The sequence below is a fragment of the Theropithecus gelada genome, chromosome 8 (genome assembly GCF_003255815.1).
Source record: "Theropithecus gelada isolate Dixy chromosome 8, Tgel_1.0, whole genome shotgun sequence".
NCBI classification, from domain to species: Eukaryota; Metazoa; Chordata; class Mammalia; order Primates; family Cercopithecidae; genus Theropithecus; species Theropithecus gelada.
The window spans coordinates 42,122,544-42,137,777 of NC_037676.1; the positions used below are offsets into that span (position 1 = coordinate 42,122,544).

General features: G+C 41.2%; 1 protein-coding gene across 2 annotated transcripts in view; it reads left to right on the top strand.

Annotated features, from left to right (window-relative positions):
• Nucleotides 1–5,393, top strand: part of POMK (protein-O-mannose kinase) — a 32,755-nt gene extending 27,362 nt beyond the window's left edge. For both annotated transcript variants that reach the window (XM_025394443.1, XM_025394444.1), the window contains one exon: nt 4,558–5,393. In XM_025394443.1, the coding sequence (XP_025250228.1) occupies nt 4,558–5,328 (771 nt within the window). In that variant the 3' untranslated portion in view covers nt 5,329–5,393. The remainder of the gene's footprint in view (nt 1–4,557) is intronic.
• Nucleotides 5,394–15,234: the final 9,841 nt, after the last annotated feature.

The window sequence follows — 15,234 nt, forward strand, 5'->3', positions numbered from 1 at the left end:
GATAAAGGACAGTAAACAGACTTTTGACAGCAGAAAAACAGAAATGCCTAAAAACATGACAGATGCCTAGCCTCCTTAGTAATCAGGGAAATACAAATTAGAACAGTAAGGTATTTTTCATCCATTGATTGGCACAAATTACACAGTGGTAATATCTGGTGTGACTAAGGGTGTATTCTTAAGATTCTCTCATGCACTGCTGGTGAAAGTACATGCTAGCACAGGCTTTGGAGGGTAATGATAGCAATAGATATTCTTATTCGGTAATCTGTCTGCTTACCTAGCTTATAAAATATTTGCACATATGCATAGACATGTAAATATAAGGCTGTACACTGTAGCATTGTCATTAGAAAAGGGACTAACTTAAATGTCCAGGTCTTTAGAAATAGATCATATAAGATCTTATTAAAGGTCTGCAAAATTATAGCTACATAATAATCTAAGAAGGAATCCAATCCATTTTGACAGCATCTATTCCAAATTCTTTGTATTTTTATTATATTATACTTTAGTTTTAAAGAAAAAAGGAAATATTATCTGTAAAACCTTACTGGAAATACACTAGCGTAGGTATTATGTCTATACTATGAAACATTACTCAGCTTTAAAAAGAATGGCCTAGATCTACATGTATATATGGAAAGGATTTCTGAGGCTCAGTTAAATGAAAAAATTAAGCTGCAATGTATGTATATTATAACACCATTAGTATAACAGCAAACGCAAATGCTGTTTTACAGGTGTACACTAATACATATAAAGGTATAGAAAAACTTACGGGAGGATAACAGCCAGTTACCAGGTTTCCTTTGGGTTGGGAAGTAAAACTGGGGGCAGGGAGACATCCTCCCTATCCTCTGTATTTGAGTTTTTACCAAGAAAAGTGTTCATGATTAATTTTATAATAAAAAGGTAAAGTATATTAACTATTCTTTCCAAATAAAAGTCTTTGAGAAAATGATTAAAAGCAACTAAATTAGAGGTTGTGAGAAATTATTCTTAAACAGTCCATGACTAGCAAATTTTTTATATGGGAGGATTCAAATATTTGTGTGTGATCTCAAAGACTAATGGTATTTCATAATAATAATCTTCATGTATCTGAAACAAAAATGAATTAGACATAAATGAGGGCTCTGGAGTCCTGGGGCCTGTGGCTGAGCCTCCCCCACTTATTGCTTTTTTTTTTTTTTTGAGACAGTGTCTTGCTCTGTTGCCCAGGCTGGAGTGCAGTGGTGCAATCTCAGCTCACTGCAAGCTCCGCCTCCCGGGTTCACGCCATTCTCCTGCCTCAGCCTCCTGAGTGGCTGGGACTACAGGTGCCCGCCACCACGCCCGGCTAATTTTTGTATTTTTAGTGGAGACGGGGTTTCACCGTGTTAGTCAGGATGGTCTCGATCTCCTGACCTCGTGATCCACCCACCTTGGCCTCCCAAAGTGCTGGAATTACAAGCGTGACCCACCGCGCCCGGCCCCCCACTTACTGTTGAATGTGTAGCAGCAGCTTCCCAAAAGCCAGCATCGTTTTTAGGTGAAAAATGGACCTAGAAAACCAAAGCCATTGCCAGTGTTGGTGGGTGTAAGGAAGCCATGGATCTGAACAAAACCTCAGTTGTTTGTATTAGAGCCAATTATCAGATTCAGTGGGATGCAAATCTTTGGAGAGCATGTGTTCAATATGAAAATTAAAAAACCGTGAACTTTTAGAATGTGGCCTTATCCAGTGCTTAAAATTTAGAAATTTTTTAGTGCATGTAGCAGCCAGAGTGAAAAATAGCTTTTTTTTTTTTTTTGAGATGAAGTCTCACTCTGTCACCAGACTGGAGTGCAGTGGCGCAATCTTGGCTCACTGCAGCCTCTGCCTCCTGGGTGCAAGTGATTCTCCTGCCTCAGCCTCCCGAGTAGCTGGGACTGCAGGTGCGTGCCACCATGCCCAGCTGATTTTTTTGTGTTTTTAGTAGAGATGGGGGTTTCACCATGTGGCCAGGCTGGTCTCGATCTCCTGACCTTGTGATCCACTTGCCTTGGCCTCCCAAAGTGCTGGGATTACAGGTGTGAGCCACCACGTCTGGCCAAAAAATGACTTTTTAATAGAAATTATTATCCTTAGTGAAATTTCTCAAATTTGAGGATTAGAGAGTCTTGAAAGAGTTCTTGTTTGAATGTTACGAGCCAATCAAAGTTATCTGCGTTTTTCCGTAATGAACCTCCCTTCTTAGATCCAGAAAAGATCTTCATGGTCCTTGGGTCCACCTCCATTTTATATAATATTTCTTTTTCTTTTTTTTTTTTAAAATTCCCAACGCCAATTTTTCTGAAATTTTATATATTTTTGAGTTAAAAAATTTAAGTTGTAAAAGTAATGTATATTCATCTTGGAAAATACCAAAAGATATGAAGGAAAAAAAAATCACCCACAATCTTACCACATAAAGACAGCTAAGGCATTAGCATATTTCCTTTGATTTCCATGTGCTGTAATTTAAATTTGTCTCATTTTATGCAGTTGGAACAATATTATACAAACGTATTATACAAACGGTTTTATATATTTCTCATTTGTAACATTGCTTTTTTTTTTTTTTTTTTTTTGAGACGGTGGAGTTTCACTGTTGTTCGCCCAGGCTGGAGTGCAATGGTGCGATCTTGGCTCTCCACAACCTCCACCTCCTGGGTTCAAGCTACTCTTCTGCCTCAGCCTCCTGAGTAGCTGGGATTACAGGCGTGCAGCACCATGCCCGGCTAATTTTGTATTTTTAGTAGAGGTGGAGTTTCGCCATGTTGGCTAGGCTGGTCTCCAATTCTTGACCTCAGGTGATCTGCCTGCCTTGGCCTCCCAAAGTGCTGGGATTATAGGTGTGAGCCACCGCACCCAGCCGTACCATTACTTTTATCTGTTATAACTCTATAAATATATACATTTTGGTGACCACATTATATATATATATATATAGTTTTTTTTTTTTTTTTTGTGAGATAAGTTTTCACTATGTCACCCAGCTGTGCAGTGATGTGATCAAACACCTTGACTCGAATGATCCTCCTACCTCAGCCTCCCCTGAGTAGCCGGGGCTATGCGTACGCTCCATTACACCCTGCTAGTTTCTTAATTTCTTCTTTTTTTTTTTTTTTTGAGACAGAGTTTCGTTCTTGTTGCCCAAGCTGGAGCACAGTGGCATGACCTTGGCTCACGGCAACCTCTGCCTCCTGCGTTCAAGTGATTCTCCTGCTTCAGCCTCCCAGGTCGCTGGGATTACAGGCATGCACCACTACGCCTGGCTAATTGTGTATTTTTAGTAGAGATGGGGTTTCTCCATGTTGGTCAGGCTGGTCTTGAACTCCTGACCTCAGGTGATCCACCTGCCTTGACCTCCCAAAGTGTTGGGATTACAAGTGTGAGCCACCACGCCTAGCCTACCCTGCTAGTTTCTAAAAAATGTTTTGTAGAGATGGGTTCTTACTATGTTGATCTTACTGCTCCCATCTTTTGATAAGTTTCAGTTTATGCTTTTATAAATAATGCCAGATTTTTACTCCTGGAATTTCTTACCTATTTCTGATTATTGCCTTAGATTTTAGATTTAGATGTTAGAGTCCCTTGATAAATAATGCAACAAAACTGCTTTGGAAACCATAACCTTTATTTGAACGATGACATGACACACTGCTTGCAGAACGAGCCTGGGGCAGGAATCTCCTGAGTCCTGAACCTGCTTTCTCTTTTGTAATCTTCTGCCTTCTCTTGGGATTTAAGCAAAAGATCAGAGGTTCTTTCTTTAATTACAGTGTTTCCTGCAAGCAAATGAAAGGTGGAAATCCAAGGCAGAAATGTGCACTTGCTCTTCTGTTTGCTGTGGACTCTATGAGAAGGTCTCGTGTTTGTGTAGCATTTCAGCTCCTGCCTTTACAGCTGAAGTAACACCAAACCACAGAACATGTAAAAATGTTTTCCTTACATATAAATATTCCTATTTATGATTTATTGTGCCACCTTTTAAAATTAATGAGTAACATTGTTACATGTGATGGGCAGGGCTTCACGCCCTCATGTAGGCTTTTCAGGGTCTCCACACTTACCCACTTTTCCAGTCCACTCCCCTGCCTCCTCTTCTTCCCCACCCACTGTGCGGTGGTCCATTGGAACTGGCAGTCTACTTTGCCACTCCTCCCTGCCATGAAATTATATGGAGTCTTTCCTCCTGAGCCAGCACTCCCCTGCCCCACATAGAATCTGGAAGTCCCCCTCCTTCTATGAGACCAGCTTCCAGAAGCCTTCCAGCACCCTCTGCAGCAGCTGTCAGTGTCCTGCCCAGAGGCAATCGCTTCCTGCCCTGAGGTTCCACACACTAATGTGGCACTTGCCTTGCTGAATGCTGTGTTTGCTCTTCAGTCTATCTTCATCACTAGACGGAGAGCAACTCTGCGATAGGGTCTGCACCTTGTTAATTTCTGTATCTTCTGCAGAACACCTGCCACTTAAAAGATATTTGTTGTTCTTTGGTCACTAAATTAGGTGAGAGTTCAGGCCTGATGTTCTCTGTGGCTTTGTTGCAGGTCTTTCTGTCTGAGTGGAAGGAGCACAAAGTTGCTCTCTCACGGCTTACCAGCCTGGAGATGAAAGATGATTTCCTCCATGGACTGCAGATGCTGAAATCTCTACAAGGCGCACATGTTGTCACGCTGCTTGGCTATTGTGAGGATGACAACACTATTCTTACTGAATATCACCCTCTAGGTTCCTTGAGTAACCTGGAAGAAACACTAAACCTTTCAAAGTACCAAAATGTGAACACGTGGCAGCACAGGCTGCAGCTGGCCATGGACTATGTCAGCATCATTAATTACCTGCACCACAGCCCCATGGGCACACGGGTCATGTGTGACTCCAATGACCTGCCCAAGACACTGTCTCAGTATCTGCTGACAAGCAACTTCAGCATTTTGGCAAATGACTTGGATGCCTTACCCCTGGTGAACCACAGCTCTGGGACACTGGTGAAGTGTGGCCACAGGGAGCTGCATGGGGATTTTGTGGCTCCAGAGCAACTGTGGCCCTACGGAGAGGACATGCCTTTCCGTGATAATCTCATGCCCTCATATGACGAGAAGATTGACATTTGGAAGATCCCAGACATCTCCAGTTTCCTTCTGGGGCACATTGAAGGGAGTGATATGGTCCGATTCCATTTGTTTGATATTCACAAAGCATGCAAGAGCCAGACTCCCTCAGAAAGACCCACTGCCCAGGACGTTCTGGAGACCTACCAGAAGGTCTTGGATACACTTAGAGATGCTGTGATGTCTCAGGCAAGAGAGATGCTGTGAAAACCAGTCCAGCCAATGAAGGTGGGATTGAAGGGCTGAATGGAAGTTATAGCATTCTACTCTGATGGTGGAGTTTTTTGCCTGAGTTTCGTGTTTTATTTATTTATTTTTTTTTTATGGCTTAGCCATGTGGTTCTTTGTCCACATCCACATGTACATTTGCATGTGTTCCACATTGGTTGTTAGATTTTTTTTTTTTTTTTTGAGATGGGGTCTCGCTCTGTTGCTGAGGCTGGCATGCAGTGGTGTGATCTCGGCTCACTGCTGCCTCTGCCTCCCAGGTTCAAGCAGTTCTCCCACTTCAGCTTCCTGAGTAGCTGGGATTATAGGCACACCACCACGCCTGGCTAATTTTTGTATTTTTAGTAGAGACACGGTTTTGCCATGTTGGCCAGGCTGGTCCCGAACTCCTAACTTCCTTGGCCTCCCAAAGTGTTGGGATTACACGCGTGAGCCACTATACCTGGCCAGTTGTTAGATTTCCATGGATTTGTAGTTTCCAAAGTTTCTCGTTATTGATTTCTACTTTTCTTCCATCGTGGTCTGAGAAGGTACTTGATATGATTTAGATTTTTAAAAATTTATTGAGACTTGTTTTGTGGTCTAACATGGTCTATGCTGGAGAATGGTCCATGTGCTGATGAGAAGAATGTATATTCAGCTGTTGGAAGAAAGGTTCTATAAATGTCTGTTAGGTCCATTTGGCCTATAATGTAGATTAAGTCTGATGTTTCTGTCTAGATGATCTGCCCAGTACTGAAAGTGAGGCATTAAAATCCCCAGCTTTTTTTTGTATTAGGATCTGCCTCTCTCTTTAGCTCTAATAGTGTTTGTTTATATATGTGAGTGCTTTGGTATTGGGTGCATATACATTTAAAATTATCACATCCTTTTGCTGAATTGATCCCTTTATCATTATGTAATGATCTTCTTTGTCCCTTTTTATGTTTTCTGACTTAGTCTATTTTGCATAAGTATTGCTATTCCTGCACATTTTTGTTTTCAATTTGCATGGAATATTTTTTTCTGTCCACTTTCAGTCTATATGTGTTTTTAAATGTGAAATAAGTTTGTTATGGGTAACATATAGTTGAATCTTGTTTTTTTTAAATCCATTCAGCCAGTCTATGTATTTTAATTGGAGAATTTTTTTTTTTTTTTTTTTTTTTTTTAGTAGAGACGGGGTTTCACAGTGTTCGCCAGGATGGTCTCGATCTCCTGACCTCGTGATCCGCCCGTCTTGGCCTCCCAAAGTGCTGGGATTACAGGCTTGAGCCACCGCGCCCGGCCTTTAATTGGAGAATTTAAATTATTTACATTCAAGGTTTTTATTGATAGGTGAGGACTTAATCCTGTGCTTTTAATTGTTTTCTGATTGTCTTGTATATATATTTTTCCTATCTTTTTTTTTTTTTCTTTTTTTATTTTGAGACAGAGTCTTGCTCTGTCTTCAGGCTGGAGTGCAGTAGCGGGATCTCGGCTCACTGCAGCCTCCACCTCCCAAGTTCAAGCGATTCTCCTGCCTGAGCCTCCCAAGTAGCTGGGATTACAGGTGCCCACCACCACACCCAGCTAATTTTTGTATTTTTAGTAGAGACGGCATTTCACCTATCTTCTTTTGTATTGTTTACAATTTGGTGGGTTTTTTTTTTAATACTCATAATGTTTGATTCCTTTTTCTCATTTGTGTTTCTGCTCTACTAGTGAGTTTTAAGACTTTGTGTGTTTTCATGATGGTAGATACCATCCAGTCTATTTGAAGATCAGATGAGATTGGGCACGTTCAGGGTGGTATTATTGTGGGAATGAAGGAGGACTAGAGAGACCATGGGGGTGAGACAGGAGGATTTTTATCGAGTGCACTCAGACCCAGCTGATTAACATGCAAAAACTGGGCCCAGAACAAAGACAGCACTTGACTTTTATACCCACTTCTAAAAGGGGTTGGGCTAGCTTGAAACAAGCTTACAGTGGCACGAAAGAAAGATACAGAGGCAGAACAAAAGCAGCTAATCAAACTGTGACAGGTTCATGACCCAGGATTACATATGACCCTTGCTATGCAGCTCGGATGGGTAATTTTTTGTATCTTTAGTATAGACGGGGTTTCATTGTGTTCACCAGGATGGTCTCGAGCTCCTGATCTCATGATCCACCCACCTCAGACCTCGTGATCTGCCCACCTCAGCCTCCCAAAGTGCTGGGATTACAGGTGTGAGCCACCGCACCTAGCTAGTTTTTTTTTTTAAACTAAATTATCATTAATGTTAAAATTTAACTGACTGTGTATATAACTGTGCAATTGCTGCTTTCTCACCAAACTAGGATTCATTCAACAGATCACAGAAATGAGGTCTGGCATTTAACAGACTAATGATAGAAGAAATATACTGATTTATACAGGAATATCAAAACACTGTCATGTGGTTTAGTGTAGCTCAAGTTATGAATAAGTGCCAACTCTTGCTGCAGTGTCTCCGACACAATTTTATCTTGGAACTTGGCAATGTGACTTTCTTCACTGAAAGAGTTCTTTCATGATACTCTTCATGAGTTGCTCATATAGCAGCTTAATCTCTTTCATTTGCTCTCTCCTAACAATGCTAACTTGTTGCCACCTCTTTTGTTGCTCTTGAAATATTTTAGTTTTTCTTCTCTCCTCAGTCTTCTACATGTCTGTGTTGTATTCTTGAAGCAAAGTCAGCAACTGCATATAATATCTATAATTACGTTTCTGCCTTTTATGTTCTCAAAATATCATTCAGTTATGTTCTTGGTTTTGATGCAAGCTTTTGTATACTTTTGAAGCCTTTTTCTTTTTGCAGCAAGACCCTGTTTAATGGCAGCTGCAATTAGTTGTAGCTTCTCTACATCAACCCCCTTGTCTTCCTCATCTGTTTCTGCAAAAGGTTTTCTTTCCCTGTGCTCATTAGTTTCTGGATCCTTTTCTCCATGTTCCATTTCCTGGGTGGCCATGACCTGAGCCTCCAACTGGACCTTGGCAGCCCTCCTGTTGCTCCTCCTGCCTTGGGTGCAATTGCTAGTTGTCCTGGGATGCCAGAGGTGACTTGATGGTGCTCCCTCAGAGGCTCTGTATAATGCCGCACTATGAGGCTCCTCTGAGGGCCTGGGGTCCTCCTTCCCTCAGTTTTTACTTGTCTGGGAAGGACTTTATCTGTCCTTCAATTTTGAAGGATAGCTTTACTTAGTTTAATATTCTTGGCTGGCAGTTTTTAAAATTTATTTCAGCACTGTAATATATATTATTCCATTCTTCCCTGACCTGTAAGGTTTTGTTTTTTTGTTTTTTTTGTTTTTTTTTAAATAGGAAAGTCTTATAAGTGACTTGATGCTTCCCTTTTGCTGTTTTTAGAATTCTGTCTTTGGCTTGACAATTTGATTGTAGTGTGCCTTGCAGAAGACCTTTTTGGTTTGAATCTTTTTTGGGATTACTGAACATCCTGTATCTGGATGTCTGTATCTTTTGCAAGACTTAAGAAATGTTTGACTATTATTTTGCTAAATAGGTTTTCTATGCCTTTTGCCTTCTCTTTCCTGAAACACTCAGAATTTAAATATTTGTTTGGTCTGACTGGGTTATTTCAAAAGACCTGTCTTCAAGTTCAGAAAATCTTTGTTTTGCTTCATCTAGTGTATTTTTGAAGCTCTCAGTTGCATTTTAAAATTTTATTCATTGAATTTTTCAGTTCCAGGATTTGTTTGGTTATTTTTCTTTATCTGTCTCTGTTGAATGTCTGATTCAGATCATGAATTGTTTTCCTAATTTCTTTGTATTATCTGTGTTTTCTTGCAACTTGCTGAGTTTCCCTAAGATCATTATTTTGAATTCCTTTTCTGGCATTTTTATAGATTTCCTTTTCTTTTGAATCTGTTACTGGAGAATTATTGTGTCTCTTTGGCAGCATCAAGTTTCCTTGCTTTTTCATGTTTCTTGTGTCCTTACGTTGATATCTATTGAGCTAGTGGAATAGTTGCTTCTTCCAATTTTATGGATTGGCTTTCATAAGGAAAGACTTTTTTGTAGGCGTATCTGTAGTTTTGGTTGTGATTAGGATGTTTTGGCTTTGATTTTGGTGAGCACAGTTGTATAGGCTCAATGATTTCTTCAGCTGTAACCAATGTCACTGGTGTCTGTGAGTCCTCAGTGGCTTAAGCTGCCATTGTTAGTTGAGGCTGTTGTGAGGCTTTTCTGGGGACAGGGATGCCAGAGGGGCCAGTCCCTGGGCCTTTTGGTGGCATGGGCAGGCTTTAGCTGTGTTGGCGATGGGCTGGGCCTGCTAGACCTCAGGGCCCCAGCTGGCATAAGTGCTGGTAGTTGGGGGGCCCAGGTGGGCTGGTCCTCAAGCCCCGAGGCAGTATTTTTGGTGCTGGCAGTGGCAGTAGCAGCAGTGGGCTAAACACTGGACCCTTAGGTGGCAATCACAGCTGTTGGCAGTAGCTGTGGCAGGATGAATGGGCCAGTTTCTAGCCCCTTAGGTGATGCACTTTGGTAGGCACTGGTGGTGGTAGGTGGGGCGGGCCTGTTCAGGCCTTGGGATTGTGTGCATGGGCACCAGTGGTGTTGGATGGGGTGGGCCAGTGCTCAGGCCCCCCTAGAGAGCATATAGGCACCAGTAGTGGCATGAGGGAAAGATGGCACTTGAGAACACTGGGGACAGTGGGTGGAGCAGGCCTGTCTTTAGGTTCTTGGATGGCACATATGGACACACTGGTCCTCAGGCCTCCTGAAGGTACACACAGGCGTGCTGTTGCCCTGTTGAGAGGGGCAAGGTTCTGTTGGTGGCATTGGTGTTGGGAAGATGGCTCCCAGGTTCTGGGAGCTTCAGCTCCCTTTTTCCCGGGGACAGCCTCCCTGGTGTGCGCTACACTGCCTGTTCCCTGGGATATAAGACACTTCATGGGTCAGAGTACTGGGGACCTGGCTGCACTGCTGTGTGATTGTGATACTGCAACCTTCTGGATGGATGTGGGAAGATGTTCTTGGGGGCCGCAGGGATGTAGACTGCAGGGGCTTATTGGACCCCAAGGCAGGATATAATCTGGTGGGGGCTAGGCTGTTAAAATGGTGCTGTGCCACAGCAGCATGTTTCTTGGGGTGTGAGTAGGATCCAATGGAATTCCCTTTCTGGAACAATGTATTTGCATGGATTCCAGGCAGCTCCGTATACTGGGCTCAGGGCCTGTGAAGGCTGACGGCATCCCCTGTGGGTGCCAGCATCTGTGCTGGGAATGTGGACCACTGCGGTTCTTTGACTTTTCTTTTCCCAGAAATGGGATGTCTCTCCTGTCTCTGAGCCAATCCAAGACACACTGGCTGCTTTATTTACTGCTCCTTTTGTGCCTCAGAGGTTCCCTGTCACTTCCCTGTTGAATAGTGTTCTGTCTTTGGTGTTCTACCTGACACGTGGTTACCTACTTGCTTTTTTGGTCCTTTGTTGTGGAGGAGTTGAGTGCCAGGCTCACGGTTTTTTGATTACTATAGTTTTGTAGTAGTTTTTGAAATTCAGAAGTGTGAGACCTCCAACTTTTTCTTTTTCAAGATTATTTTGGCTGTTGAGTCCCTTGTGATTCCATATGCATTTTAGATGGATTTTTCTATTTCTGGAATTCTGCCATTAGGAGTCCGATAAATACGACATTGAATCTGTAGAGTGCTTTGGGTAATATTGACGTCTTACCACTATTAAGTCTTCCAGTACATGACCACAGGACTCACTGTGGTTTTGATGTGCACTTTCCTGATGACTAATGATGTTGTACCTTTTCATATGCTTATTGGCTATTTGTATAATCTTCCTGGGAGAAATGTCTATTTAGATTATTTGCCAATTTTTTAATTTGTCCATTTAAAAAAATCAGGTTTTTTTTTTGTTGTTGAGTTGTAGGAGTTCTTTTTGTATTCCTTATACTAGTCCCTTATCAGATATATGATTTGCAGATATTTTCTCCCAGGTGGGTTGTCTTCACTTTCTTGGTAGTGTCTTTTAATACACAAAGTTTTTAATTTTTATGAAGTCAGATGTATCTACATTTTTCTTTGGTTGCTCATGCTTTTGGTGTTGCATCTAAGAATCTACTGCCAAATCCAAGGTCGTGAAGATTTACCCCTATGTTTTCTTCTAAGAATTTTATAGGTTTTGCTGTTACATTAAGGTCTTTGAGCCATTAAGATCCTTGACTTAATTTTTGTATATGATGTAAAGTCACTGTCAAACATCATTCTTTTGCATTTGGCTGTCCAAGTATCCCAGCAGTATTTGTTGAAATGCCTAAACTTCTTTATATTCCCTTGACCCCTCTAACCAAGGCAGTTGGTTGGACCTTTGCTACTACCACTGCCCTGAAACTGCTATCACTGGGTTACAAAGGACTGGGTAGCTTAGTTGAGTGGATAGATAATCCTTTGTTGTTTCCTCCTTGTAATATACAAGCCGTGGCTTCTGTGACATCATACTCTCCTAGTTTTCCTCCTGTCACTCTGGCTTCTTCTCAGTCTCTGTCCATCCCTGCTGCTCCTGAAGGTTCTGTTCTCAGCCTTACACACATTACCTGGATGATCTCATTCTCTGCCATGACTTCCCTTGCCATATATGTGCTTATTTTTCCCAAATTCCTATTTCTCCTGACTTTTACATTTATTTTATTTGCAGGTCATATATCTAATAAGGAATTGATATCCAGTGTACATGTAGAACTCCTGTAATTCAACACAAAAACCAAACAGTCCAATTAATAAATGGAGAAGATATCTGAATGAACATTTTTCTAAAGAACAACTCCAGCTCAAGATTTCCCAGATAACTTTTCTTTCTTCAAAATCTGCTTCTGTGTTTCCTTATCTGTAGGTGGCACAGCATGCATCTGATTTCCCAAGCCAGAAACCTCAGAGTCATTCTTGACTCCAGGAAGAAATACTGAGTTTTTAAAAACTCAACTTATTGATTCATTATTTTATATAATAAAATGCAACAGTTTTAAGTGCATATTTCAATGAGTTTTGATACATTTATGTACTTGTGTCACTATCCCCATAGATAAAAGAGACAAAGCATTTCTATCACACCGGCAATTTCCTATGTGTCCCATCCCAATCAATCCTTTCTTCTCTGCTGGCTCCAAGCAATGACTCTTTCCTATCTTTTTGGAAAGATTAGAATTTCTTTTCTAGATTTCCAGTAATGGAATCATACAGTGTCTAAGTCTATTTGTGGTGCTATAACAAAATACTTGAGACTGGGTAATTTATATAAATTACAGGAATTTATTTCTCACAGTTCTGGATGCTGAAAAGTTTATGATCAAGGCACTAGCAGGTTTGGTGTCTGAGGGCCCAGTTTCTTCTTTGAAGATGGTGCTTTGAACACTGTCCTCACATGGTAGAAGGGGCAGATAGGCAAAAAAAAAAAAAAAAAAAGAGAGCAAATGCTGTGTGCAGCCCCTCTCATAAAGGGCTTAAGTTCATTCACCAGGGAAGAGCTCTCATAACTTAATCACCTCCAAAGGCCCCATCTCTTAATACTATTGCATTGGAGATTGTTTCAACATAAATTTTGGAGGGACACAAATACTCAAACTGTAGAATATAGTAGTGTAGTGTAGTATATATTTTTTGTGTCTGTCTGCTTTTGTTCAGTGTATGTTCTTGAGGTTCATCTACGTTGTTGCATGTATCAGTAGGTTATATCTATTGGTGCATAGTTATTCCATTGTATGTCTGTACCACACTCTTCATTTATCTGCTGATGGATGGTGCATTGTTTCCAGTTTTGGGATATTATGAATAAAACTGCTGTTAACCTTAAAATATAAGTCTTTGTGTAGACATGTTTTCATTTGTCTTGAGCAAATACCTGATTGGTCAGATGGTCATATGTCAGTATATGTTTAATATCATATACTTCCAACTGTTTACCAAAGTAGTTGTACCATTTTATTTTCCCACTAGTGATGTATGAGTTCTATTTGATCCATATCTTTGCCAACACTTGTTATTTATTTCAGCCCATTTAATTTTAGCTGTTTTAGGGTGTGATTAGTGTCTCCATGTAGGGTTTTTTTTTTGTTTTTTTTTTTTTTTTGAGGGCCTCTCTCTATTGCCCAGGCTTGAGTGTAGTGGCACAATTGAGTGTAGTAGCTCACGGCAGCCTCAACTTCCTAGGCTCAAGCGATCTTTCCACCTCAGCCTCCCAAATAGTGGTTAGAATCAAGGTTTCTTTCCATGTGGATATCCAATTTTTCCAGCATTATTTATTGACAAGATTATCCTTTCCTTCATTAAATTCCTTTGTCAGCTTGGTGAAAAACCAGTGTGTGTGTTTATTTCTAGGCTCTCTATCCTGTCTCTCTCTTTTTTTTTGAGATGGAGTCTTGCTGTGTCGCCTAGGCTGGAGTGTAGTGGCGTGATCTCGGCTCACTGCAACCTCTGCCTCCTGGGTTCAAGTGATTCTCCTGCCTCAGCCTCCTGAGTAGCTGGGATTACAGGCATGTGCCACCACGCCTGGCTAATTTTTGTATTTTTTAGTAGAGATGGGGTTTTACCATGTTGGTCAGGCTGGTCTCGAATTCCTGACCTAGTGATCTGCCTGCCTCAGCCTCCCAAAGTGCTGAGATTAGAGGCGTGAGCCACCGCTCCCGGCACCTATCCCTTTTTAGTAAATCTTAACATCAGGTAGTTGTAAGACCTGCAACTTTGTTATTTTTCACAACTGTTTTGGCTATTTTAGGTCCTTTGTATTTCCACATACATTTTTAGAATCAACTTGTCAATTTTAACAACAACAACAACAAAACTCCTGGAATTTTGACTGGGATTGTATTGAACTTATAGATCAATTTGGGGAGAACTGGCATCTTAACAGTAATGATTCTTCCAATCTATGAACACAGTATATCTCTCCAACTTTTTAGGTCTTCTTTAACTTTTTGTAGTTTTCGGTGTTCTGGTCTTGTACCTGTTTTGTTAAATTAAAAAAATTCTCACTTTGGGAGGCTGAGGCAGGCAGATCATGAGGTCAGGAGTTCGAGACTAGGCTGGCCAAAATAGTGAAACCCCATCTCTACTAAAAATACAAAAAAGTTAGCCGGGTGTAGTGGCACACACCTGTAGTCCCAGGTACTCGGGAGTCTGAGGCAGGAGAATCGTTTGAACCCAGGAGGCAGAGGTTGCAGTGAGCTGAGATCGTCCCATTGCACTCCAACCTGGGCAACAAGAGGAAAACTCTGTCTCAAAAAAAAAACAAAAAACAAAAAAAAAACCCATTCCATTGTAAAAGAAAAAAAATTCAATTGTAAATTCCAGTTTTTTCAGTGTCAACATCCAGTTGTTTATGTCCAGAAAATAAAAATACAATTGATTTTTGTATACTGACTTTCAATTCTGTGACCTTGCCAAACTCATGATTTCCAGTAGCTTTTTGAGGGGTAGATTACTTGAGATATTCCACATGTACAATCAGGCCATCTTTGAATAGAGCCAGTTTGTTTGCTTTTTATTTCTTTGCCTTACTGTGTATCCTTGCCTTGTTCTTGATCCACAGGGGGAAGCATTCGGTCTTTGCAAGTGTCAGGTTAGCTGTTTTTTGGAGATGCCTTTATCATACTGAGGAAGTTACCTCTTTTTCTAGTTGCTGAGAGTTGAATAGGTGATGAATCTGTTGATCACATGGGGCCATATGACTTGATCTGGCCAGAGAAATGTGAAGGAAGTCATAGACATCTCTTCTAGGTAGGTGCTTGAAGAGCCAGTGTAGGATTTGCTACGTTGTCCTCCCACTGCTGCTTCTGCTGTGATGAAGCATTGGGCATCAGTGCGAACAAGAAAGGGATTGTTGTTGGGGTAAGCCACGAGGTTCTGGAGCTGTTTGTTAATGTATTACAGTCAAAGGA